The sequence below is a fragment of the Pimephales promelas genome, chromosome 20 (assembly GCF_988280905.1).
Source record: "Pimephales promelas chromosome 20, fPimPro1.hap1.1, whole genome shotgun sequence".
In the NCBI taxonomy this organism is placed as follows: Eukaryota; Metazoa; Chordata; class Actinopteri; order Cypriniformes; family Leuciscidae; genus Pimephales; species Pimephales promelas.
Genome location: NC_142788.1, coordinates 22,215,608 through 22,243,513, shown reverse-complemented (window position 1 = coordinate 22,243,513; position 27,906 = coordinate 22,215,608). Strand labels below are relative to the sequence as shown.

The following is a 27,906-nucleotide window of genomic DNA, read 5'->3' as shown; positions in this document are numbered from 1 at the left end:
GGACAGCACTTTGGTCCATTTTAATGGTTTTGAAAGTGTTTTATAAATAAAAGTTGAGTTGAGTTATGAATGTATTTAAATGGTAAATGTTGGTATGATGTGTTGATTCGAATGCATGCAGTATTTGCAGTAAACGTTCAGTTGTTCATACCTTGAGTTCTTGCAATAGGACACGGGTTGAAGTAGGCTTGAGAATGATTAGAACTCCACAGGGCCAAAATCACGCACTGGAGAGGTAATTACACAGGGCTGGAGAGAGCATACGGTCCCTGCTGCTGATAAAAGACAACAAGAGTAACTCTGGGATCAGATCCATAATGCATAAAAACTTAATGACTGTAAATCATGATACTTGACTTTTAAACAAACACCAATGGCTTCATGAAAATGAACTCTGGGTCATGCCATTTTCAATTTTTGACTAAAGAAAATAATTATTAATCAATGTAAAAAATAATTCACCCATATAGCACACTCTCTTTGTCTTTTGCTTTAGAAAGATATAAATTAAGTTTATTACACCATATTTTACTAAGCAAATTCATTGACATCTTTCTGCTTTCTGAAATTATTGTCCCTGGCATGTGACTAAATGTTTGAAGATATCTATTTTTTATATAGGCTATATTTATATAGTGAATATTTTTTTTGTTTGGTACCCCAAAAGCAAATAAGTGAATACAAAATGTCAGTTTAGTTTATTTATTTAGCACTTTTAAAAACAGCAAGTGCCGACCAAAGTGCTGTACAAAACCAAGATTAATACAATAATAACCAAAAAAAGTAAGTGAATGACTGTAGGCTACATGCAGTATTGTCATGATAAAAATAATTAACAATAATTTGCCCAATGATAAGCCTTATCAAACTGTTTCAACTGTTTTTTGACATGATTTCTTCGATCCACGGAAGGTAATTACTCACTTTGGTATAAACCCCATAGTACCCAGCCTTGGCGCAGCCATGACCCCATGACACAATACCGCCTATGAACCAGCTTTTACTCTGACTGTCAAAAAATGCATAGGGCCCTCCACTGTCCCCCTGACAGGAATCTTTTCCTCCCTGAGCAAACCCAGCACATATCATGTTCTCTGTCACTACTAGTTTCCCCTTATCAGTCACTGTGGAGTCATATTTAGCCTTACAGTCCTCAAAATCAGCGACAGGTAAATGTATGTACTGGAGATTACTGGAAAATAATGCAGGTCTGTTTGTATTCCACACACCCCACCCAGACACTTTCCCGATGTCCTTAACCTTCAAAACAAACCGCTCTTCCCTTCCAGGCAAACACACAGGCATGACGGCTTTACTGACAGGTACCTTATACTCCAGTTTGATCAGAGCAATGTCGTGGTTGAAATTAACGTTATCGTGATGGTACTGAGGGTGAATAAAGATTTTCTGTGGAATCCCGACTACCGCCTCATTGTCCTGGTGTTCGACTGTGCCCATCTTCAGCTGCAGGTGGGAAGTGTCTGTATAGGTTTTCAGGACATGAGCAGCAGTGAGGACCCAGTTGTCTGACACGAGAGAACCACCACCGATGAACCTGGGACCCATTCGTATCATGACCTGCCAGGGAATCTCGTTCTTTTCTGCATTCTCCCCGCCAATCACCTTGGAAAGCTTTTTCTCAGGCTGTCCACAAACTTTCAGAAATGGCAGACACCAGATTAGTGTTCAGACAATGCGACACGGATATACACTATACCTGGTAAAAATTTGGACATTTTTTTCTCAAATTTCCTACGAACCAGTGGTTCTAAACTTTTTTTGACAGCAAACATTTTTAAAGGATTAAGGATGTTTTTTTTTAAAAAGTTTGAAAGTTTGGCAAATCTAAAAACATGGAAAATTTTCATTGGAAAAATACTCATGCTCATGTTTGGTCACCCATATTCTTCAAAATATCTTTTTATGTTCAATTCATACAGATTCGAGGGTGAGTAAATCATTTTTGGGTTAACGATCTATTTAAAAACTTATAATGTTATTATATTTTATAAAAGTTTATATTTGTCTACACAACTAATTTGAGCATTTAAGATTTTTGGACAGGAAGGTTTTGAGATCCTGAAAAACAAATTCAGTCAAACGTGTCCAAACTTTTGATGGTAGTGTACTTTATATTAAAACATAAACCATCTATTAAACCATTCGCATTAAAATAAAACTCACTTGGTGAACATATCTGGAATATTTTTCCACCCAGGGCATCTCTCCAGTAGCCGTCATGTGCACAGGTATAGACTCCTGATTTCAGAGAGAAAATGATTGCTGTAAACCTCCAGTGATGATTGATTAGTGCAGTGTCTTGCTATCCTGTGACATGCACCTTACCATTTGTTCCCGCCTCAATTGCGTAGAATTCATCACAGGAATACTTGATCACGGATTTATATGTGGTCTTGGTGAATTCCACACTTGCATTATGCACTTCTGGAGGCTTTCCACAATCAACAACTGCAAATTAAAGGCATTTGGTAAATTACACATGTTTATAGACACAAAGAATGACAGTGTTGCCAAAACCCGAGTCATGTTACGAGTCATTTTAATGTTTACTCACTGATTCCATTCTGTCCTGTGTATTATTGTGTGTATATGTGCATGAGCTTGTTTGTGTTACAAGTTCTGGTGATAATTTGTTGGAGGCTCCGATTGGTTATCCTCCACACCTGATCCACATATAAGGACGGCCTCACTACTGTGCCATTGTTGATTGGTCCAACTTTGCTATTGTTTGAGTGTCAGAGAGTTTGTGAGTGTTTATTTGAGATTGTGCTGTGAATGATATTTGGATATTGTAAAAGTGATTTTGAACCTTTGTTTATCCTTGTTACTGACCCATGCCTGTTTGACTACGATTTTGGATTCCGGTTTGTTTTGTTTGCTATGGTCATTTTATTTTACGTCATATTAAACGTCATTTTATTTTGTAAATCTTTTCACATTGTTTTGGTTTAGGGAGGTAGGTAAGTTTAAATTGTATTTTGTTTTAGGAATTGTAGAGCTTTAACAAAAGATTATTTTAGATTGGTATTTTGGCCTTGTCTGCCCCTGACGTTAAAACCCTTTTGGAAATAAACGCATGTTATTTTTGATATCTCTCTGGTATTTTGACTTAGATTCCTTTTCCTGTTACGGCCGAGCCCTAGCAGTCCTAACACTAAGCATTTCCATTTTTTATTTATTTAGTTTAATAAATGTCATAGCAATGTCTGGCTCTTAAAATCTGTTTACAGTTAATTATTTGTTGCTTTCATTTTGAATTAAATCTGATTATTTTTCTTTAATTGTAATATTTTTTTCTTGTCTTTTTATGTAAGATATGATCTATTTTCTTATCTTTTTACATATGTTATTTCTATAAATAATTTAATAAGGAATGTTTAATCACTGCTTTTTACAGGAAAAAAAATCTTAATTGGTCTTTAGTATTGTTTCTTAATCAAAGTGTTGAAATTACTAATAACATAAAAACATTTACTTGAGAAACAAAAGAAAAAGAGAGAATGTTAAATTAATCCACACCTCAAAAAATCTTTGCCAGGGAGATCTGAAAAATAGATTTCTCTGTAAACAAGTCAAATAATTTTACTTCTGAATTAGTTTTTAATTTACTTGCATGTTTAGATTTTTCATGCAAAAAAATGAAGACAATTATTGTTGTTGTTGTTTTAATAATTAATTTTACCAAATACAGTACATATTGTTATCATCCCCTTTTTCATTGTCTTTTTTTCCAAGATAAACTGCATATCTGAAATGTTTTTGATTAAGAAATGTGCTTCTGTTATGCGTCATCACGATTTCATCCACAGTCCACAGTCACAGAGAATTTCATCCACTTCAGCTTGAAATAACACCTCAGGTTTTAAAACGTACGTCCTCTTTGTTGCAGTAAACCCCCATTGACGATTAAACACACTTCATGCTTCTGGGATTCTTGAGCAACTTACTGATGCAGTCAGGCAGTGGTCCATTCCAAAATCCACCCTTCAGGCATGTGGCTTGATAAAAGGGCAAAGCTTCCTCCCCCTTAAGAAGCAAAAAGTCATTTTTAACTCTCTAGCAGCATGCCAAGCTCTTTTTCTTAAATCTTAGAGAAAGTAAAAAAAAAAGAAAAAATGATTACCAGAATTAATTCATAGCCCAGATGACACGTGACATTGAAGGTGTCTGTCATGATGTACTGAGACTGCTGGGGCTGGATATGTCCATGTCGAGGAGTCACAGGGTTTGGGCATGGTTGGGCTTTGAGAGAAAAGAACAGCAATGAAAACCATGCCATTAACTATTCATTTAAATGTATATGTGATTCTGTAATGCATCATGTCCAATATGTCTACAGACAGCCATCAGATCTGAAACCCTGCTTCAAAACATTTATTTTTTGTAGATTGCACACCATTCATCATTTTCTTGAAATGTGTTTGAGAGAGAATGTACACAAAACATATATTCATAGTCATAGTATTCATTGGTCAGCCCTTTCTTAATAGAGTGCAACAGTATCAGCGACCACAAACCAACACAAACCAATATTTTATGTCCACATTGTCAGGGTTTTGATATGTTTCATTGTGTTTCAAGTTCCTGTTTTCCTGTGTTAGTTCGCTTGATTGTATATCCCATTCACATGTTGCCCATTAATAAGCTCTTTTGCTTGTCTTCCTTCAGTTCATTGTTCGGTGGCATTGATGTTAAGGTGTGTATTGTTTGCTTCCTTGATTTCTCCTGAGAGATATTTGGATTAAAGACTATTTTGTTTGAATCTTTGTGTGCTTCCTGTTAGCAGCTCCCGTGACACACATATAAAAATTAAAAAAAAAATTTTAGTAGTAGTATTGATGTAATATGTAGGATTATGCACAGTCAGCTGCTTATTATCACAAAATAAACTGAGGTTGGGTATACATTATGCTTTACTTACCATAAAGGTACATAATAGGGGGTTGTAAACTACCTGTGCTGGTATACTTGATCTTCCAGCCTTTGTTTTTCCCAGAACCGTCTGAGCGAAAGGTCACATGCACTTTGTGAGTTCCTGTCTCAATTTCTCTCGGTGGGGTCCTGCCACAAAATGGGCCGTACTCCCTTCCACCAGCAGTGATCTAAAACAAAACAGTTTGACTTGTCAGTGAATACAAATGGCAACATATAAACAAGCCTCTTGGGAGGTGGGAGGGTGAGGAAAAATAATAGGTGGTTGTGGAGGGCATGAGAGAGCATACATTATGTATTCAACAGCCTTCAGGTCAGTGATTAGTGGAGTAGTCTGACACTTACACCAGTGCTAAGGGGACCATTTTGGTTTTAGAGGCATTGAGGGGGGAAACTGCTAAACTCAAAATTGCAAATTTGCTTAGCATAACAAGATGTTTAAACCCATAAAAGGGGAATTGGATTCCAGTCATTAAAATCGAATGAGCTTTAATGCAGAGTGTAAAATCGGTTCTGAAAAGTAAACACTCTTAAACACTTACCAAGCAAATCAAGCATATGGAGAGCCAATCTTCTCTGTGTAAATCACTCTAAAATCAATATTTTCTAACACTCAACAAGGGCACTAGAAGGCAGAATATGTCTCTCTTCAAACAGTATTTGTACTGTAACTATAATCGAGTCTTCAATAGTGCTGCATTATGACGGTTTTGTGGGGATTCTATAACCATATTAAATATTGTATTACAAATTTAGTACACTGTACACATTAATGAGTACATTTTCTTATAGTTCCTCTACATTTATTCATATGTATAATGTTAAAAATGTGGGCACGATTTTTATGGTTGGGGCCAAATTGACCGTAACTGGATTCAATACAATTCACCAAAAATCTATGAGAAAAAAAATCATGTAGAAACAGCAAATCTTTAGACATTTTGTAAAATAAAAAACATTTTTTCTGTATTTAACAACCGATATAAAAAAAAAAATCTCATAAACTCTGAATATTATTAGGAGTATTTTCTTTATCAGGTAGAGGTATAGACTTCCCAAAGGACCCAGTACAGGACCCCATTAAAGTGACTGAGATGTGTCCGACTCCACACACATGCTATTATGGCTGGTGTTATAGGTTTGAACTCCCACCCTGCTGTCAGAGCTTGCAGACTGAGAAATAACCAACCTTAAGGATGTCATAAGGGCAGTGGATTTCAGGATGAGTCTCCACATCAAACAGGTCTTGGAACTTCAGGGTCACCTGGAAGCCTTCCATCAAACTGATGGTGTAATCACAATGGCTCATCTTGGGATAAACACCTGGGTACTCTGGACTGCTCAGTTCTCCTGACCTCTCCTGAAACACCTGCCCACTACACTCAGCTACATTGGGAAAAAGCATTTTCACACCCACTGAAATTGTCAAACGTGCACACACACATACAATAAACCGCCAACTATCCATGCTGTACTTAACACTGAGGACTGCAGGAAATTGCAACATTGATTTGGGCTGCTCAAAAGCAAATAAACGTTTCGACCTGTAAAATGGCCGGAGAAAGTGCTTTCTGTGACTGCATCTAGAGTGAAATGAAGAGTTACAAACATTATGTGCATGAAAGTTAGATACTTTAGCAAATGCAAACTCTTTACAGTTAAAAAAATGGTTGAGATAGAAACAGTCAAATTTTTCAGGTAAATAAGCTATTATTTTTTTGCATTTAAATTAGATCATAAATGAGAGATGTGCAACAAACACGCAAATAAGTGAACACCTTTACTCAAACTTTAACCACTTTAGATGCAAAAATTACTGGTTGCCCAGATCGTTCTTGTTTAGTTTCATTGGATGCTATTACCAAATAACGGGTATCATCAGTAAGATTTAGGCTTTGGTTTAGATTTAGGATTTTTAAGCTTTGATATTTGACCACTATTTATGATGAAATAAAAAGATTATAGCCATGACAGTAATTTTATTTGTATTGTTTTTTATCAGAAGTGCAAAATCAAAATGCAAATCCGTGGTAAAACGACAGATACATATTCAATAGCATCATCAACACCATGTTGTTCCAAACCCATTTGTCTTAAAAAACACAAAAACACAAAAGATGAAAGTTTGAACATTTTCTTAGTTCGTTTTTTCCAAGGCCATTAAAATAAATGGGGACTAGAGCTTTTAAGCTTTATGATGAAATACGTTTTATTACACTTTTGCATCCTGCGTGAAGCTTGAAAACGTCAAAATAATACTTCATCATAAAAGCATAATTTACTTATCTATAAAAGTAATATTCACTGAAAACCTTCACACGCACTCTATAAGCAAATTCATGGAATAAGTAGTGATGGCTGATTTATAAAATAAATCCATTATTTGAGTCAATTCATTTAAACAAATCAGTTGATTCAGTCAAATGATTAATTTATGAATTGACTCATTGACTCTAAATAAGTGTTACCGGTACTTACTGGATGGAAAGATTTTCAGTGAATAATGACTTCTCACAAAAAGAAGAAAAAAAAAGTCATAAAGGTTTCAAACATTGAGGGTGAATAAATGGTGATAGAAATTTTATATTTGGGCATACTATTAATTTAATAAATGAACCCCAACAAGTGCAGATGCAAATAATTACTATGAAGAATCTCAGGGTGAAGGTCTACTAATTCATATGATTAAATGATTCAGACACAAGTCATTGTTTCTGTGTGATATGATGTGATGTCCCTATCCTCCCCATTAGCAAAGAAAAACAATTAAGAGGCATGTCTGGCCTGGTAATTGTGATTAATTACCCATCATTAGCACAGTTTTACAGCTAGAAAAAGGTAATAATTTTCAACTGATCTCTTTAACTCTGTTCCCTAAGGAACCAATGGTAATTAACCTGCATTCGCTTCGAGTGACAGAGATCAACTGCTTTATACAGGCACACTAGTGAATCATCAGTCTGTTGCTGAAGCGTGCTTCAGGCTAAAGCCAGTTAGCGCTGTCCAGAACCGCAGTGAACATTAGCACTTTAAATGAGAGGAGTTTTTGGAGCTAATCCATTTTTCTGCCAAAGGTTTTCACAACCTGAAGGTCGAAAATGTAAATATGCCAATTTCGAATGCCCACACAATCCTCGCTTATATCGGAAAACGCTATGCAGTTAGTTGAGGCCACTCTATCAATGATATAACAAACCCTCGCCTCTACTATTTGGTGACTCTATTTCCTGCTGGAATATAGGCCATGCTAGCTCAATCAAGAGCTGTTGACAGGGCTGATAGATAGAGTGAGGTGAGCTGTGTCTGCCCAGCCTGTTGCTGTGACCGCTGTTCAATAGGTCTGTGATGCACAAGAGTCACTACTGGAGCTCTATGACAATATGTCCTAAACTTTAAAGATTTGTTCAGGTCTTACACAGGTAAACGTTTCTTCTGATTAAAAACTTTTACATATTAAATTACAGTTATATGTGAGTTTATTGCTGTCTAAACTGATGATCACACTTATTTTGCTGTATATATGTGTATATATAATATATTATTTTATTATATTTTAAAATTATATAACCATGCATGTGCATGGTTGCCAGATTGAGAAGATAAAGCAAAACACTGAGCAGAAAATGTAGGACAGATAACAGAGTTACCAATGCAAGATAATGTAAAAATCTAAAATAAAAACATAATGTTTTCAGGACAAATAATCAGTGGGGAAAATATTGCGATGACTATATTTAATTAATCAAGAGAAGCAGAAATCATTCGAAATTAATTGTGCAGCATGGAAAATGCTTGTTTGGATTTTGCGGGATCTGTAATGTCACAAGGGTAAATATATTTGCATATGCTTGCCTCCAGAGCAAGACACCCACGAATAGTAATAGAAGTGAGCAGGGCACAATATAACACGAGGCTAGTTGTAACCACTGATCTATATAGAATCAGTGGTTGTAACACACAATACTTCCACACATGCTAGCATGGCGAAACTTAGTGTATTGACTAGTTGCCATATCAACATTATGTAGAGAAAAAAATGATTAACCATTTATTTAACCATAGCAAAAGTAAATTTCGCACTTATGTACATTTTCTATGTTTATTTAAAATTAGAAAAATCTGATATTATTTTAATCTCCAATCTGTATTTAACCAATCTGGTTTTAAATGGATATTTTTCTTACACAAACACATCACTTCACTTCAGTAGGCCTTTATTAACCCCCCAGAGACGTGTGGAGCACTTAGATACTGTTTGCAATGCAATGATGTTTGCCAATCATAACCATGGCCGTTTACTGACCAGCCTTAAAGAAGCCGCTCCTTAAAAATCTATCATTTCAGACAGAGGGGCAGAATGAGGGTTGAAAATATTTGTTTTTCTGCATATATATTTGTTTTACTGTTGTTGTTGCATTATGAGTGAACTTCAAGGAACATATTAAAATTATAAAGCGCTTTTAGCTGCACAATCAGAGCGTTATCATGAACAGTGGCCAATACAATTCTTAATCAACAAGCAGAAAAACTACAGGCCAGGGTTTTCATCTGTTCTGATATCAGCCTTACCAGGGCAGTGTCTCTTATTGTCGTGGAGTTGGTATCCCAGTCGACAAGTGCAGTAAAATCCCCCCACATAATTATGGCAATTATGGTCACACACAGGCTCTCCATCCATAGTGCTCAGGCACTCATCAATGTCTGTAAAGAGTAAAACAAGGTCATTTAGCAACAGTTCTCATTCGGGTTTAAACATCCAAGATCAATTCAAGTAAAATAAAAAAGCATTTATATATACTGTGTATAATTAAAATATCTTTAGGATATACTGAACAACATTATAAACAAGTAAATATACAGTATTTGATTTATTTAGCATTTTCAAATTAGCGTCTAGTTCAACCCTTTAGCCTCTACAGAAAGAGGTGACAGCGGAAGAGAGACACATTCATGCTGTGAATCCATTGTTTCCATCACCTTCAGCAGAAAAAAATGCCTGGAAGCCTGTGAAACGGCCCTCATTGGAGTAATCTGATCTGAAGAGCACGTCCATGGTGTTGCTGGCAGAATAGATGACAGTGTTTTTGGGAGCATCACCGTAATTTGACTCCGTTTCGCCACAGAACCGGACCGTCTCATTTCCTTCTGATAACACCTGAAAAGTTTAAGCAAGTAATAATTATTACAAACACACATCTGTATCCTGCATTCACATTACAGCCATACTGTGCATTTCATGATAGAGAGGTTTAATCAAATGTTCAGTATTTGAGTTTTCTGATATTACTTGGAAATGGTGCTTATAGGCAATAAGATGTTTACACTTGCTTGGCTTATATGTTTTAAAATTTACATATCTGATTTATTATCAAAATATTTAAATATTTCAGTAATAATCTTCATTGTATTAAGTGTTTAATGATAAATCATTCAATTAATCCCTTCCTTCAAATAAAGGAAGTATAACTTTTTAATATTAAAGGGTTAGTTCACCAACAAAAAAAAAAGAATATTCTGTCATTAATTACTCATCCTAATGTCGTCCCAAACCCATAAGACTTTCGGTCATCATCTTCAAAACTGCAATTCTCTTTATCCAATTTCAACAGACTGATTTTTTTGTGATACCAAAATAGGAATCATTACCAAGGACTTTTATACTTTGGTCCCATAAAATGACCCAACTTTTAAATCGCTGTTGACAACATGGATCTAACCTGAACATAGTCATATTCGCAGCGATGAGAAGGCTCCAGGCTAAAATAAGTGAAGTAGAGGCGCAACCTGTGTCCTTCTGGTCCTGTGATGTTCCACACCATACGCTGGTGGTTAGGGTAGACGTTTGGAAAGTTTGGTGATGTGAAGCTCCCAAACAGTCCTGTCAGCTCTGAACCAAAAGCTAATGGAAGCAGGGCGACGAAAGCCAAAGATACACTAAAACAGCAGCACAACAAAAAGGTATATCACTGATAACGTATTGAAGCTGTCACAATCCCAACACATTAAACAGAAACATAGAGGACTGGCAATTGTTCCCACTCCACACTTAACACATCAACACATTGCATACCTCTTCATCATTCCAGAACACCACAAGCTTCAGTTCATCTCACAAAAAAATGTCCTGATCACCTTTGCAGGACTCTGTCCTCCAGGTTAATGAACCAGCTGAATAAATGGCTCAGTGTAAACACAGCGCTGAACACTGAACTTTTGGTTTTCATTATCGTCCATTCTGTCAAGTGTCAATATCAGTTGGGTTGAAGATATACCAGTGAAGTTAATCTCTGTTGTCAAGCTTGACATCTTTTTTCTCCTCAAACAATAGATTTTTGCATTGTTTCTCTTCGACAAGAAGAGAAACAATCACACAAGACAGCAGTAAACACATTCAGAACAAGTAAATCAAACATTTGATTCTGTTCAATTTAATTTTCTGTGCAATGGTCAATTTTATATTGACTATTGTATTATTCTTACTTTTTAACAGCAGACAGCAAATTAACTCTCAATTTTTGGAATGTGTCCTTCTGACCAGTCGTCAATAATTGATTTTCCCCCTCTGTGTGTAAATGCAAACACAACTTTAGTTGGTAAAAATTAATTCAAAAGAACAAAACAACAGATCTTAACAATTTGATCTATATAGCTTTATCAAACACGTAACGTTTTACAATGCTTATTTAAATATACGGGGTCCAAAAGTCTGATACCAATTGCATATCTGAGTAAATAAAAATAACACTGTGAAAGATTTTGAAAACACAAAGTTATAAGATTTAAAAACAACATTTTGATATAAGATAAGAATCAAAAGGTCACTTCTAATTGCTAAACAGAAGAAAAAAAATCCAAATTTATATTGTAAAATGGCTTTTACAACAATTTTTCCAATTGTTGCTCACCTTTGACTGTGTTGTGATAATGTATAGGAGACATAACATTGCAAATGTATGAAAAGCAAAAGTAGAACAGTCACACTTATATGAAAAAAGTATTTACATCCCTATGACATTTTCAGACATATGAGTTGCGATGTGCCACAGGTGGATGTTTATGATGAAAAAACAACAGGTGACACTGAAAGCCTGTTGCGGTCGCATGTGCCAATTACCCTGACAGCAGAATGAATTCTAAATGCCTTTGTAATGCCACAGTTCCTTTCATTTAAACCTGTTGGCACAGAATGAGATGGTTATTTAATGATTTAAAAAGATGGTTTTAGTATGAGTGTGAAAAAGAGAGAGAGAAAGAGAGAGAGAGAGAGAGAGAGAGAGAGAGAGAGAGAGAGAGAGAGAGAGAGAGAGACTAAGTGAATAAAGCAACAAATGTTCCATAAGCAAGCTTATAATAGACCCCTCATTTCCAATACATTATGCTGGTAAAGGCTGATGTATGAGGAGATTACAGTAATTATCCTCATAAATGACAATGGTAATTTCCAGCTGCACATGCCCATGATGGTTGTGGCTGTCAGGTGTAACGCGATGACCTCTGTCACCATGCCTGCTTGAGAGGTCACAGGTTGTTGGGACACAGCTGAAGTGATTCTAAGGAGGAAACAACCGTTCAAATTGGTTTATGAGACTCCCTCGAGTACTCTGACTGGAAATCTCTGAAGGCATTTAGGTACCTTCATTTTTTAAGGAGGAAAAGTACTTTTTTTTTTATTCTATTCGATAGAAATTAAGATAAATATTTGGCTTAAATGAGTGAAGTTTTTTCTTTCTTTCAAAAAAGCCATATTTGGACAAACAAGCTGCAAAGTGGATTAAAACGTAAAAATGCAAGCATGTTTTCACAAAATTAGTTCATGGAAATGTTTTATCTAAAGGTACATTATATAACTTTTTAGTTCAAAATGAACAAAACTGAAATCATAAATACATCATCAAACCTTCCAAAACGTGTTTTTGTCTTACCCTCATTCGCTATGGAAAGCCTATAAGCGTTTATATTTTAGACTTAGCTGGATAGTTTATAGTGGAAAATTGAGTACATATGTCACTTGCCCGTGCGTGTATTGTCATATATGTAAATAGATGCTGCGTCCCAATTTGCATACTTTCTGTCCTAAATAGTAGCCTATTAAAATCGTAGTATGTTGAAATGAGTATTCCAAAGATGGTCTACTAGGTTACATTTTGGTTATAATCCAAAGTCTAGATCTGTGCTCAATCTAATGGCTATTATTGGCCAAACTCATTGCGCATTAGATGAGGATACAAACGTAATGGCTATTATTGGCCAAACTCATTGCGCAATGGATGAGGATACAAACGCGAATAAAAAGTGTTAAAAAACTACAAACATGATGGATGTGTGTGTCCGACGGTTAAGAGAGAGGTTTAGAGAAAGGGGTATGAGTGATTAAAAATCAGTATCTAACCTGACGAAAAGATATTTATTCAATGTTATCCACATTATATTTCATCTGCAACAGCATTGTGAACTTTTGTAAAGATACATTTGGTCATTAACTTTTAAATGCATCAATATGCAAATTGCAAACACATGAGGAGAGTTTTCCTGTTAATGATTACGAGGTAGTATGTACTACTAAGTAGTATGTTTGCCTACTATTCTGCTACACACTCAAAAGTATGTACTTTTTCCTTCACAAAAACGAAACTGTACTTTTTTAAACGTCCGAACTGGGGAGAGTCTGCAAAAAGAGAACGTGACAGAGCTTGTAATAAAACAAGAATCAACATTGGCTTGGCTTTTCAGAGATGGAAAGAACTGAGGAATTTGAAATGTTGTAAAAGCATCACGGAGATACCGATTTACATATAATTGACATATATATAGCTCTTTAGTTCATTGTAAAGCATTATCTATTGTAAAGGGCCATTTCATTATGATTGTTGTAATACTGTGCTGGAATTTATTTTCAACGAATTACCGTGTCTATCAATGGGTAATTCCATATATCTACAATAACAAATATCATATAATAGTAAAAGATCTACTATAATATAATGAATGTTTCTAGAATGCATAGCTGTCAATGGAGAGTGAATAGAAATATTAGCAGAGACTAACTTATGCTAACCAGCCAAACCCCTAGTTGAATCCAACGTGAAATCACTTCATAAAGCCACATGTAATCTCAACTATCCATTCCAATAATGTTAAAACAATTATATTCCAGGAGAATATTGAATGAAATCTGCCAATTTCTTTTGACGCAAAGCATTAGTTGTCGAGTAAGCACAACAATAATTAATGTTTTTACCATCTTCACATTTGCTAATAAAGCAAGATTTTATACAATAACAAGAAAAAATGTATAGATAAAGCGCAAACTGATGTTAATGATGTTAATGAATTAGATAATCAATTTATTCATTTACTCACAAGTGACTCTACGTCAGAGACCAGATACTTTTCTGTGCATCAGCAACTGTTGGCCCAAGTCTAATTCAAACACTGTTTACAGCTCTTTACTTTACTTCCTTCCAAGTATTGACGAAGTTCATTTTGAAAAGACGAGTCACAGTTCAAGTACTTGCATTTTCTGTTGCCGAGTATGCACTAGAACCACTAGAACTATAATTAAAACAATTCATCATTCTATCAGGCCATGACATATTCCAACCCATTAGCCTTGTTTTGAATATTTTTGTGCAGCTTTGTATTGAAAAAGCATCTCGGCCTGGAAACAAACAAGAGCATGGATCCAAGCAAGAACTAGCAATTTTGCACAGAATCCAACAAAACTAACAAAAGGATATTTACATTCACATATTCAGAGCCTCAGAAACTGGTTTCTGAGCAGCCCAGTAAAGCTTGCTGTACTACAGTATATAATGAAGTGGATCCTGATAAGATGCCAGACAATATACTGTCACTTTGATGTGGAACGGGAGCACTGTGAACACACAAAAACACATCCAGGATCAATAATGCCAATGAAGAAACAGAAGGGGACAAAATCACACTTTTGACTGAGACTTTAGGCTATGAGAGAAAAACCTGCTGAATATCACACACATCCTGTTGTACTTCAATGTTCAATACAACAAAATAAACCCCATAAACACGCTGGTTATTCCGAGGGCAGGCAGAATCATGTAAAGTGAAGAGTAAATCAGGTGTTGGCATTAACACTGTAATATGTTTTTTTTTTTCATGCAAGCCAATCAAATGACCTAAAAATACTAACAACCAGGATGTAAAGAAAAATGAAAAAATTATAATCATTGTCAGCTTTGGTATTTACACTTCTCAAGGATCTCTGTAAAGTCTCTGAAACTACAAAAGCGTATGAAAAGGTAATCAGCAGTATCACCCACCTTTCCATTTGCCTAGCTTGAGAAATAAATTACCACAATCAAGACAATCCGTTTCACAGCATCTCATTTTCCCCATGGTTTAACTGTGTCATAAACTGACAAACAAACAAAAAGAAATAGTCTTTGCAGCCTCACGGTTTCCCTGTAATAGAACAGGATTTCTTATTTTTCTCCAAGAATTTATTAGTGTGTCGACTACCTTTGGGTCAGGTGTCAGAAAACAGAAAGAAGGGGTAATCACCGCAATGACCAGAGGCCTCAAAACGTGACATCATTTCTGACACTTCATTTTATTTTCGGCTTGGTTATCAAAAGTTTGCGGGTAGATTGAAACAAGGCCCGTGTCCAAGTTTCTGAAGTAATTTGTTAATTCTGTTTTTCTGAATTAACGAGTTAATTATCTCAGAACTACAAGATCATTTTTCATGGAAAAAATGTTTTGCTCTATTTTTTTTTTAATTAATGACTTGATTATCTCAAAAACTCAGAAAAACAGAGCAAAAACTTTTTTTCCATGAAAAATTATCGTAATTCTGAAATAATTAACTCGTTAATTCAGAATAACAGAGCAGATTTTGTTTCCTCAAGTGAATGCAATACACCTCTGTACAAATCATACTTTTCGCACTCAAAATGTATGTAGGCCTACTGTCTTTGAGGGAAAAAAGATACTTTTGAGTGTATAGCAGAAGAGTTGACAAGCATTAGGACATACCACGTCACAAAAGTGTGCTCTGTCGCATAAAATTACACCAGAAGCCTGGGATAATTAAGTTACAAATGCCTGAACCCGCTCCTATGTTAAAAATAAGGTTAATAGTCAGGACCAGAAGCCATTTACGGAAACTCAAAATATCTGTGAAACATTTTGTTAATACATATTTTAAAATAATTAAATTAATTTCTGATATTTGTTGTACTGAAATCTGAAATGATAAATGCATGTGTTCCTCATCAATTCCTATCTTTTTGATACTGCCTGACAAATTCACTGAATGACGAATACTGAATTCAGACAATTGGATTTATTGTTGTTTGATGCAACTTTAGGGCTATGAATTCAACTCCATTGTTCCCGTGTCTATTTGAAATGCACAATGTTGAGCGTGCTTAATGCATTTTTGGTGTGTTTTCTGTGTCCGATTATAACTGGGTGTCCTGTTGTTTGTAATCAGGGTAGATATTATTCAATAGTCTGTGGTTAAACTAATGTCAAGTTGAATTCTACCCTAAAGCTGTGATTGCTGCACCTGAGCATATTGCCACCTCACTCTCCGTCATTGGTTCAGAGCTGCGTGTCAGAGCCACTGATTTGGCAAACGGCCACATGCCCGCAGGGGAACGGATATGGCCATATGGGGACTTAAATCTGTGAAAGATGCATCAAGGACTAAATTGAAAGAGTAATGGCAATCCGACGTCGGGGCGAACCTCAATGCGGGGGGATTCAGCCTCGATTTATCACAAGTAATTTCCCTATCATTAGCTGTACTGTTTTAAAGGCCATACAGCTGCAGCTGCAGACTCGTGCTTGTTTTCATTTGGCCTCACATCAAAGTTTTCCCTTTAATCTTTCTTTCATAATTCATCACCTTAACCTCAAGATCCCTCATAATCTATAACACAGTGACATTTATGTGTAGATATCGCAGCATCACTTGATTAACTGTGATTGACATTAGAGGCAATACTGAGGCCCAAAACGCATAATAAAGGCCTTTAAGTGATATATTTGAGGTTCAGATAAAAAAAGAAGTAATAGAAGTAGTTAACGAAGTCAAGTACCTTGGGATAATTCTAGATAACAATTTAAAATTTGACAATCATGTTAAGTACATATGTAAAAAGGTCAAACCAAATATAAACTGTTTTCGATTTATAAGAAGAGACCTGTCTTGTCACACTGCAAAACTCTACATGCATGCGATGATATTCTCACATTTATCATATTGCATTACATCATGGTCACAAGCATCCCCATCCAAACTAAAACCTATTTTCTCCATCTACAAACAGACAATAAAAATTATGGACCGGAAACCTATGAAGTGGCATCATTGTGATGTTTTAACAAAGCTTTAGCTTATGGGCTTTGACAGTTTTATTGATTTTAATTATATCAAATTGGTCTATAAATGTTTAAATAATCATGTTTCACCAATGTTCTCTGAACTAGTAAGCAGACGGCAAAGTTCTCAGAGGGCGAACACAAGGGCCACTGTCAGAAGTGACTGTCTAGTTCCAAAGTGTAAGACCTCTTTTGGTCAGTCTGCTTTCTCTGTAAAGGGGCCAAAACTCTGGAATGCTTTGCCCACTAATTTGAAACTAGAGACAGATGGAAATGCTTTTAACAGAGGACTGAAACAATGGCTGAAAACTAAACAACAGTGCTCACATGTATAATCTATTACTAATACTTTCTGATTTTGATACTTGCTGTTTTTATTTTTTGTTTACTTATTTATTTATTTGTTTCTTTTTTTTTTCCCTCCCCTTGTAACTGTATTTTATTTTATTTTCAAAAGCCTTCCGTGGACAGGTGTTGAAAATTAGCATGTATGCTATAATCACTAAAAAACAAATGCATATGGCTCGTCCAATGTAATTGTATGTCCATGTCAAATAAAGATATAAGAAATAAGTGTACTTAATGCCAGACTGTGGGGAGATGTCAATGAAGACGAATGCTAAATCACAGTCTTTAGCTGTTGTTTACACATGTCTTGTGATGTATTTGATATGGTAACGTTTGGATTGGACTCAGTAAGTTTTAGTTTATTTAAGTAATAGCCAATCAGTAAGGTTCACAGTCTACTAGGCTTTGACACATGCTATTTACAGTCAAGTTTTAAGAGAATCTGCATTTCCCCATGTTTATCCATGGCATTTCTGGTTTACGCCACTGATTTATTTTCTCAAACATGCAAAAATCTAATAACAAAGCTGGAAACAGGCGTAGGTATATAAAAGAGAAAACATACTTCATCACAATACAATGCCTTTAGATCTACTTTCTCTCATAATAATGTTTTTTAAAGCTACACTGTGTGATTTTTACCCCATCTAGCGGTGAAAAGCTATATGAAAATGTAAATATACATTAATGAGCACATATATTTTTGAAAGAACTAAGTGTTTTTAGCTAAGAATAAACTAAAAGAGTTACACAGTGTAGCTTTAATGCAAAATAGTTTCATAACTCAGAATTATAAAATTTCATATACAGAAAGAATTTCTGCACTTATGTTGTTGTTACTCTAACCTGTCCAGATAAATTTTTTTTATTCAGTTTCATTTTCATTTAAAAAAAATTGTAGTTCCATCTATATTTTTGTTGATGAAATTATTATTTTTTTCACTGGTAATTTACATCACAGTTGATATAATAATAATAATCTATAACAACCTTGATTTTGGGGAGACAGATGTGAATAATGTGTTTTTGTGTACTCTCTGTATCATGGGTGTTGTTTCGGTTGCTCATCTGGTGTTAAGACATACAATACCCTTTCAGACGTCACAAACAAACTATCCTCATTCCATCATGTTGTATAATGAGGGTGCAGTCGTTTTGCCTGTGTCTTGACTCTGATGACTTCATTACAGCAAATAACATGAAATTCTCATTCCTTCTGCAGCAACAAATCTTTTACAGACTCTCTAAAGATGAACTATTTCTTGCTCAGCTCCATAAGTGGCCCATCTGTGACTGAGATATTTAAAGCACACGTCTCACAGGTCAATTCTGCGCTTAAACAAGACGGTCAATATTGCGTTTAGTGGCCTTCCCTCTTTCCACAGTCCATTCTCGGTAATTATAGCACAGAGTCAGGATATGACAGAGTCATTGCACAGCTAATGAGCTGCTGCTACAACAACCACTCTGCTTGTTAGCAGACTATCTGTGATACTGACTTACACAAGCGCAATGTCAAAGGAGAGCTTTTAGCAAACGCTGCTTTACTTTCATTTCCCTTAATGCTGAGGCCAGCGTGAATCTGGATCTCTTCCCCTGACAAACACACTTAGTCAAAGAGTAATTATGCTAATTTTGGAGCAGCAAACAGCATGGCTTGCAATAACATGTCGACACATTTGTTGTTTTCAAATTATCATCACAATAATTATCGAAATTTTGGACATCTCTCAAAGACAATCCCACAGTGATTTAGTGCACACTGCATCGCTGAACAGCAAATGCTCAGATGATGCGGTTATTGTCAAGCTCCGTGATTCAGTTTACTTGGCTAATAATTTTACAAAGAGAGGCAATTTACAAGATTTTTGTGGTTTCAAATGTAATGAAGTTCCATGTGCTGTGCACCAGACAGGTTTACTACACTGAAGACAACAGCAATCATTTTAAACATTGCTAAGAAATCTAAAGTTCAAAGATATCCTTTACACCTTGTGTTACTAACATTTTAGTTGAATGGGACACAATTCATTAAAGTAATACTGGTGTCAATGCAAAATGATTGATTGCTAATTGTTTTGTGAAGCTAATTGTGAAATGCTCTGAATTAAATTAGGATAAAGAAAATTAAATCGCACCACTGAAAAATGATAAAATTCAATTAAAATTAAAGCTGCAAGCAGCATTTGGCGGTGGTTTTATGTAGCAAGCATTTAACCACTGAGATCATAGATGGAAAAGACCATGTTTTAGCTTGATTTCCCATGATACACTACATTTCAGTGTGAAATTCATTATTTACCATGTTCCAGTATGATTTACCATGAATCTAACATGATTTACCAGAGTTTCGTGCTTGAACACCTATTAAGAATGAGACCTTTTTGGCTGTTAAAGCGCCACCTATGGTCTGATCTTCATGAAACTTTGCATGCTTCCTAACCATGTTAGGACACATATGCTCATCGATTTTTGTGAAGTTCTGACTTTTCCTTTAGGATTTATTGGCTTTTGACTGTATTTTGCCACGGACCACTTTCTAAATGAGCCAACCAAATACAAAATTTAAACTTTTTTTTCGATAATTATTGTTCTAGAGAGTGGAGAGAATTGTCCTAGACTCGTCTGGTTCCGATCGGGCGAAAAACCAGGGACTAGTTTGCAAAATTAGGTTTTGGACAAAATTCGACATATACTGGAAAATTTGAGATATACATATTGTCCGTCTTGAGTTAAGGAGCATAGTGGTGTAAAAACCTTGTGGCTGAGTCAAACGGTCTAGGAGTTTAGACCGTTTGATCAATTTAGTACTTTTGGTTGCTGTAGCGCCACCTATGGGCCACACTCTGATAGGTTCTCCCCAAATTGAGGCCTACCATGGCTGAGTTTCAAGCCTGTAGGCCTTACGGTCTGGGCTGCACGATGCGTTTTACGGCAGTAGAATAATAATAAAAACCCTTACAAATTCAATGCGTTTTCAGCACTTCATGCTTGAACACCTAAAAATACAAAATTGATAGTGAGAAAAAAAAGATTTATAAATGTTTAAGCGCAACTTAATCTCTTTTCAGATCTACCTAAAAATATCTGATACTAGTAGATGTAAAACGCATGTTAATCCCAGGTGTAAAGGGGGCCAGTGTGTTCCCAGTGCTCCACGGAAGAGAAACTGTAGACAGCTTCTACTGAAACTACAAGAGTTGGGATCATTTTATCTTGTATTCTCAGCACTGAGTTTAAATGGCATTAGAAACGGCAGGATTGTGTCCTCTGTCCCCTTATAAGCCACTTACAAGGACTCTGTCCCTCCTCCTGAACTGGTCCCCTCTGTGATAGGCAGGGTCTCTATGGTTACAGGCATCCTGCATCCCTTCTTCATGTCTGTGACATCTAATTTTCTCAGCTCTCACTGCAGTGTGCGCTGAGAGGGATAATGATATGCTTTTAGCCAGTGCTGACAAGCAATGCAGTCACAGCACACAAACACATCAGGCGTCATTAGTAGCTGTTGAGCACTAAATCTATAACTTAATGTCTTCTATGCAGCCATTCTGTCCTCCTCCAACTCAACATGACCTCTGAGATATTGACACAGTTTTGATTCTGTGGCTTGTTTTGTTATTATTTGTGTCTATGAGAAGGCAATTCAATTTGTACTCATCAGACCTTTAATCTGATGGAATAACACAGGCTGTGTATGAAAATGCATGACAAACTTCTGAAACCACATAATTCGATCCTGAACTCACAGATTGCATTAAAAATGTAAAAAGAAAAAAAAGAAAAAAGATGTTTGCAAATTTTAAGGAATAGTTCACCAAATACTATGAATATTCAGTTATTTACTTGTATTTTTTATTTTCAGGTAATTTTGCCTACTATTTTGAGGAAAATACTGTAAATTCCAAGGTACAAAACTATAAAGCAACAAGGCCAGCACTAAATAAATGACTGAACGCAAAATTGCACCAGTTTTTCTATGTATTTACGAAACTAAAAAATGCGCGTTCGCAGTTATGAGACACCAAGAAGAGCAGGTTTCCATTCCTCCGGAAACCAGCCAGTCAGGTGGCCAGAAACAGGTGGCCAGACCATCACAGGGAATAAAGTACTCTTGCATAACAATGAATTCTTTGATTATTTTACCATATAAATTGCACATCCAACACTATGATAGAGTCGCAATTGATGCTTGAATTAGACGTGTCAACAACTTCCCACTCGCTCTGTTCTTTTCTCATCAGAGAAGCAGAGAGTGTGTGCAGGAACAATAACACATAGTTCAACATGAGCAAATATGTCCTGACCTACACCTAAGGGCACCTGGAGAGCCAACTACAGCAGAGTGAAGGGCAAATAACAATGAAAAATTACTTGAATAATTCAGAAAAATATTTATAGATTTTTTGATCACCAGTGGCAATATTTCCCTCTCCACAAATGGCATTCAAAGTTCCTTCGTGTTCTTCCTTCTCAAATGTCTTAGTTACTCACCCATATATGTATGCCTGTTCAGTATCCTACTTGCAAATGTCACTACAGAACCAAATCAAGATTTATTGATGATGATAGAAAACATTGCTCGTGGCAATAAAAACAAACACACAGACAACGCAGAACTAATGAAGTGAGAGCACTCCCAGTTGCCCCCTGACCATGTGACAAAGATCTAACATGGAGTGCAATGCCATTTACGTAGCACTGAAACATTACTCACCACTTGCCTGCGGATAAAAGAAAGTCTATCAGGAGAAAAGAAACAGGACATTTGGATTAGGGCCTTAGCTTGGTGGTCTCAGTCAAACCATATTAGATTTGCTGGATAAACATGGTAAAACAAACTGCCATTCATTAAAAACAAATATTTGTGTGTAATGTGAATGCCAGTTGCTATCATTTTACCATTCATACGGTTTCTTCTATCTAAACAGTGTTATTGCAATTAAAGTGAGCGTGAGCATCATAATAAACAAGCAGCCTGTGTCATGGCCTTTCACACAATCGCTTGGACGGGAAGGTTTCAAAAATGAGATCTCATATTTGCTGAGGCAGACTCACATTTGCTCCTTTAATAGACACAATTTAACTCTGAGATTTTGGTCCAGAACTTCTCATAGTGTCAATATGATGACGCAGCGTCAAAGTTCACTTCAAAAGGGAACGTAAAGAGGCTCTGCGTTGTGTTGCCAAACCCCTGGCCACTGACAGCTTCTTCAGACGAATTGAATCTGATGACATGCATTTCAGGTGTATATTTATGGACTACGTCACATCACAACGCCCATAAAGCTTAGCCAGTCAAGACTGGCTCGTTTTGAAACGTGCATCAGATACCGACTTACGTGGAAGCGTTGCCCATAGCATCAGCTCATGGCACAGTGTCTCGTTCCCTTCTCAGGGAATCGGGTTGCATATACGTAACCTGATGCGTTCATTTCGCAAGCAAAATTCGTTCTTTCTCTTTTTTTACTTGTGGATAAATCTCATTATATGTATGCTTAAAAAAAACAAGAAAACACGATAAATTATATTTATAAAAAAATATATAAATTATCCAGCTCATTATAATAAGATAAAATATATATTCTCTAAAAACAAGCCATGTACAATTTTGATTCTCTGTTAAATCGTTCTTAAGGGTGTTACATAAAAATACTGATGAAGAAATTAATTTTTTGCAGTAAATGTAAAACAATCTATACATTTTATGATCTAAAGCAGATGATTTGGTGATTTTGCTTATACAGCTCTTGTAAAGACACATCAATGAGTCATTATTTTGACCCGTGTTTGACTGAGATTGTCTCTTTTGTATTTTGAGGGCAGCTTCTCATTTATAAATAGAAAATAACCCAGAACATTTTTGACTCAAAACAGTGACCCCAAGTCATCTTGTGTGGTTTTGTGCTTACAAAAATACTTAACCTAATTTTATTTTAAGTACAGCTTTTAGTTCATTAATTCTAATTGTTTATTTTCATACAGGTTTTTATTTGAAATACTGAAGTGAGTTAGTTCCTAAAGATAAATATACACACATTACATATGAATTTCAAATTCATGTTCAGGTGGGAGCATGCCTTCAGATCAAAGGCAAAGCAATCAAAATGCTTTTGCTTACCAGCAGCAGCTTTGATGTCTCCTCACAATGCTCCGAGGGCACTTGTATAATAGACAGTTTTCTTTTGCTTCACACAAATCTTTGCGCAAACGAAACGTATCCTAGAGTCATCTACTCGAGTCAGTCGCAGTCCATTCATCAGTGGGCTAAAAAAAAAAGGCAGAAAGAACAAAAAGATTATACTTTAATAGAGACTGTGCCATTAGTCATTTGACATCTTGTGGAATGGCTAAAATCATATTGCATGATAACATAACACTGAATTCCTCATGTATATCGATGTTTGTTGTCTCTCCATTCCACTGGGCAAGACCAGCATGTTTATTATTCCTTTATCTAATTAAATTTAGCCCCATCTGACTTTTCGAGTAAACTGAACAGATATATGAATGCCATGCCTGAGACTCAGTTTAATAAGATATTGCATTATCATACACCTCTGTTGAATAACAACAACAATCCCACTAAGTGATTAAATTGTTTGACTATATTTCTTTATCAAATCTGAAACACAGATGGCCCCATTGGAGTGCATAACAATATATTAAGAATTATTCTTGCACATATATCTTTAATAAATTCATGTGCTCTCATAATCTTTAACCAAGCAGCAACATTTCTTCTCTTCCCTGATGACGTGTTTATTGGCAAGGGCGATCCAACGATACAATCAATTTCCGGTGGACAAAGTCCCCCCCCCCCCTACATTTTTTCTTGGTAGCCATACCACTTGAATATACATAACAACAGGGGGGGAAATAATATCGCAATTTCCATTTCATGGCAATTTTAAATATTTTATTTTACTGTGGACAGTAAAAAGTCAGAATCTGTCCAGAATTTCTACTGATGTCTAGATTAAGTATGGGATGAAAATAGTATCAAAATGCCTTTCAACTTGCGTGTGCAAAATTCCGAATTGAATGAATGTGTCATTTTGATACTATATTCATCCCATAGTTAAGTGTCTGTAATCAATATTGTGAGAGAAGAGCAAACCGTTCACATTGTCAACACCATCATCTGGTTTCAACCTTTCCTCGTATTGAAGATATTTCAGAATAGAGGAATATTGAGGTCATTGTGACCCCAGCGCTACAGCATCAAATACTGCAGACATCATTTTCTCTTTCAATTCATAAAGTGATCTCTTCAGCTGTGTGTAGAACAGCTGCCAATGTGTCACACACACATATATGCAAAGGCATAGTTATAACCTAACCTAGCAGTTTGAACAATTAATTCACTTTTTTCCTCACTCTATGCTTTCAGCTCACTGAGATTTCAAAGCAAACATGCATGGTGTTTTCTTATCTTACTGTATAGCAGCATGTGTTTGCATGTGTTGCAAGTTGCAACTATATAACTAGCATGTCCTAAACACTAATGATTTACAGAACACAATAAATAACCATATGACATTTTTGTCTTGTATTATGGACATATTCATGGAAAGGACGTTAGAGAAATGATCGCAAGCTTGTCGCTAGGCCATGGCTTCAATGCATTTTCACATTTTCACTGTTATGTCATTCACTACGCCAATTAGTTTCACATTCAAGAGCAATGACGCATTTGCGCAAGTAACTCGGCACTTACTTATGCTGACACAGTTTGAATAACCATGTATGCCTCCACTTGGAGGACAAGTAATTAAAGTGTACTGACGGCCTATATTGCACGTGTTTACAGCTGGATCGTCAATCTAACTAGTGTTTAGATTTTTTTCTGTTGAAGCTAGATTGCAGCATTTGCAAATACAAGAGCCATTAAGATGGGACAACTATGTATGCACTTGAAGAACAGAAGTGTTACAGAAAATGCCTGTATTTTAAGGACCATTTTCCCCTTCACAAGTGTCTCATCTGCACTTGTTGAACAAAAAAGGCAAACCGAAAGAAACATTTTAGTAATGCATTGAATTTACCAGCAAATAATTATTAGACAAGGGTTTAGTGACTTCAAGCACACCCTCTCATCAACTGCAATTACATATAATTCACTGACAAGGAAAATTACCACCACACAGACTGTCAGTCAATTAATCTGGTGCATTAAGTGTTAAAGGGATACTCCACTTTTTTTTGGAAATTGGCTCATTTTATAACTCCCCCAGAGTTAAACAGTTGAGATTTACCGTTTTCGAATCCATTCAGTCGATTTTCTGATATTTAGAAGAATATCTGTAACCAGTCAGTGTCTGGTCTCATTGACTTCCTTAGTATATTTTTTTTTCTACTATGGAAGTCAATGAGACCAGACACTGACTGGTTACTGATATTCTTCTAAATATCAGAAAATCGGCTGAATGGATTTGAAAACGGTAAAACTCGACTGTTTAACTCTGGGGGAGTTGTAAAATGAGTCTATTTCCAAAAAAAGTGGAGTATCCCTTTAAACAACTACGGCTTGTGAAAGTGCCCTTCAGACGAGCTTGTAACAAATAGACTTTACGTGATTTCTTCTTTTGGGAAAACATTTATAGGACTATTACATCATCTGTAATACATCTGGCTCCATGATCAATTACATTTATTTATCAGTCAGTAAACATAGTAATTAGATGCTTTTCTCAATGTTGACCACAGTAAATGAGACATCTTTTATAAAAAAGAAACTATCTTAACCATGCTTTATTCTTTTTTTTTTTTAATGCTGCAAAACAACAAAGGTCCATAAATAGCTTAATAGATCAATAAATAAATAAATAAATATAATCATCAATGTCTTTAACAAACAGACTGTGTCAGAGTAGGTCCACAGAGATCTTTCTTCAGACACTGGAGATGGTATGTACAGTGGAGGTCTACACAGTTCATGTCAGGTATCAGGGAGGATAGTTGCGGGACTGGCGCTGTTAACACGATGTGAAGGTCTTCCAGAAGAAGTTTTTGCAGGGGGCTTTGCGGTCGCGCTGTGGCAGCTGTGATAACCGGTTGTAGACGGCCCGTTCTTCCAGACGGGACTCCAGGGGCTCCTCCGCATCCATGGGCACCTGTGCTATCTCGCCAGCCAGCACGCTGTTGTCTACTCCATCCAACAGCCCAGAGATCAACTTCAGGATCAGCTCCTTACGGTCTTTACTCAGCTCCTGGTAAGGAAGAAACACGACTTGAATTAGCATGTAACATTTATTTTCAGCTTTTCACAATAATGTGGCTACTGAAATTCCCCCAGAATGGTCTGTTTATTGGATGGCAAACATCAAGATGTGTCTAAAATACGTGCATCTGCTTGGTAAACCCATAAACGCTACAACTGGAAACAATGAAAAACATAGAAAGCTCATTGCAGCCACTCACCCGACTTTGTGCCAGGTTCCTCTCCTCCACTGGAAGCAAAGCTGCAGCTCTGACGCTATACAGAACCAACAAGAGAGACACAAGGCTGGCCAAAAGCTGCATGCTGACAAAATAGTTGAAGTGGATAGAAAGGTCAGTCAGAGAAGCGAAGCAGGAAACTTCAAAGTCCTTGTAGCTCCTAGTGCAGAGTAAAGCTGGAGAGATCTTGGTCTTTGAGAGCTTCAGGTGGCGGGGTCCTTATATACCTCTCGTTCCAGTCCCCTACTGACGCAGCGGTTGAGGACGGAGGGGAGAGGGTGGGGGGAGTGGGAGGCTTAGGAACCGACAAAAGCATTGAGTAGTTTAACCCCCCCCAACAAACCAGACGTCGTGCCGGTGGGGAGGACTGCGCCACCATGCTCACGTCATAGCTCTAAAAATGGTCCTGATTTCAGTTAAAGCGGATGCGAGGAGAAAAAACACTGACGACGACGGATCTACCGATAACGTGAAGTGATTCTGAAAAGTTGTTTCATTGTTTATGCTAATTATCTATGAGGTGCGAAATGGCAGGCAGGCGGTGAATCATGTTTTAGAAAGTACACAGTTAGACATACACTGTAATTACGCGATGTTCTCACTTAGCTGCATTGTGATATCAATACAAGGAAATCAAACTAACCCATTCTGCTGTGTACAGTCAGTGGCAGTATGCTCTCGTTCCAGCGTGTAATTGGGCACAACTCCTCCCTCCTTCTCCTTCAGATTGCCATTGAACCGTCTGGCACCTGGAACAGCTGAGAAAACTGTCTTCGGGAAAAGAAGATGCTTTTGATC

General features: G+C 36.4%; 2 protein-coding genes across 4 annotated transcripts; both read right to left on the bottom strand.

The window, feature by feature from the left end:
- Nucleotides 1-686: 686 nt before the first annotated feature.
- On the bottom strand, nt 687-27,889 carry masp2 (MBL associated serine protease 2). 3 transcript variants are annotated; one of them, XM_039651991.2, is made up of 12 exons: nt 27,752-27,889; nt 23,789-23,934; nt 10,671-10,887; nt 9,931-10,108; nt 9,523-9,654; nt 6,143-6,369; nt 4,976-5,123; nt 4,145-4,263; nt 3,969-4,047; nt 2,347-2,469; nt 2,185-2,259; nt 687-1,655 (listed from the first exon to the last, which is right to left on the bottom strand). In XM_039651991.2, the coding sequence occupies exons 3-12, from the start codon at nt 10,770-10,772 to the stop codon at nt 874-876; spliced, it is 1,965 nt and encodes a 654-aa protein (XP_039507925.2). In that variant the 5' UTR covers nt 10,773-10,887; nt 23,789-23,934; nt 27,752-27,889; the 3' UTR covers nt 687-873. The 3 variants fall into 3 exon arrangements, with proteins under 3 accessions (XP_039507925.2, XP_039507923.2, XP_039507924.2); XM_039651989.2 differs by lacking the exons at nt 23,789-23,934; nt 27,752-27,889 and adding an exon at nt 11,024-11,170; XM_039651990.2 differs by lacking the exons at nt 23,789-23,934; nt 27,752-27,889 and adding an exon at nt 11,024-11,170 and having other exon boundaries at nt 6,143-6,339.
- sst6.1 (somatostatin family member 6.1) lies at nt 26,304-27,330 on the bottom strand. Its single transcript, XM_039651996.2, has 2 exons — nt 27,091-27,330; nt 26,304-26,879 (listed from the first exon to the last, which is right to left on the bottom strand). The coding sequence occupies exons 1-2, from the start codon at nt 27,190-27,192 to the stop codon at nt 26,646-26,648; spliced, it is 336 nt and encodes a 111-aa protein (XP_039507930.2). The 5' UTR covers nt 27,193-27,330; the 3' UTR covers nt 26,304-26,645.
- Nucleotides 27,890-27,906: the final 17 nt, after the last annotated feature.

Coding starts and splice junctions, on each gene's coding strand:
- masp2 (XM_039651989.2), bottom strand. Junction 9,655..9,930: donor GGCATTTTTTTCTGCTGAAG/GTGATGGAAACA, acceptor TACTCTTTACAG/ACATTGATGAGTGCCTGAGC. Junction 5,124..6,142: donor GCCCTTATGACATCCTTAAG/GTTGGTTATTTC, acceptor GTTTTGTTTTAG/ATCACTGCTGGTGGAAGGGA.
- sst6.1 (XM_039651996.2), bottom strand. CDS start 27,192: ATGCAGCTTTTGGCCAGCCTTGTGTCTCTCTTGTTGGTTCTGTATAGC. Junction 26,880..27,090: donor GGAACCTGGCACAAAGTCGG/GTGAGTGGCTGC, acceptor CTTCCTTACCAG/GAGCTGAGTAAAGACCGTAA.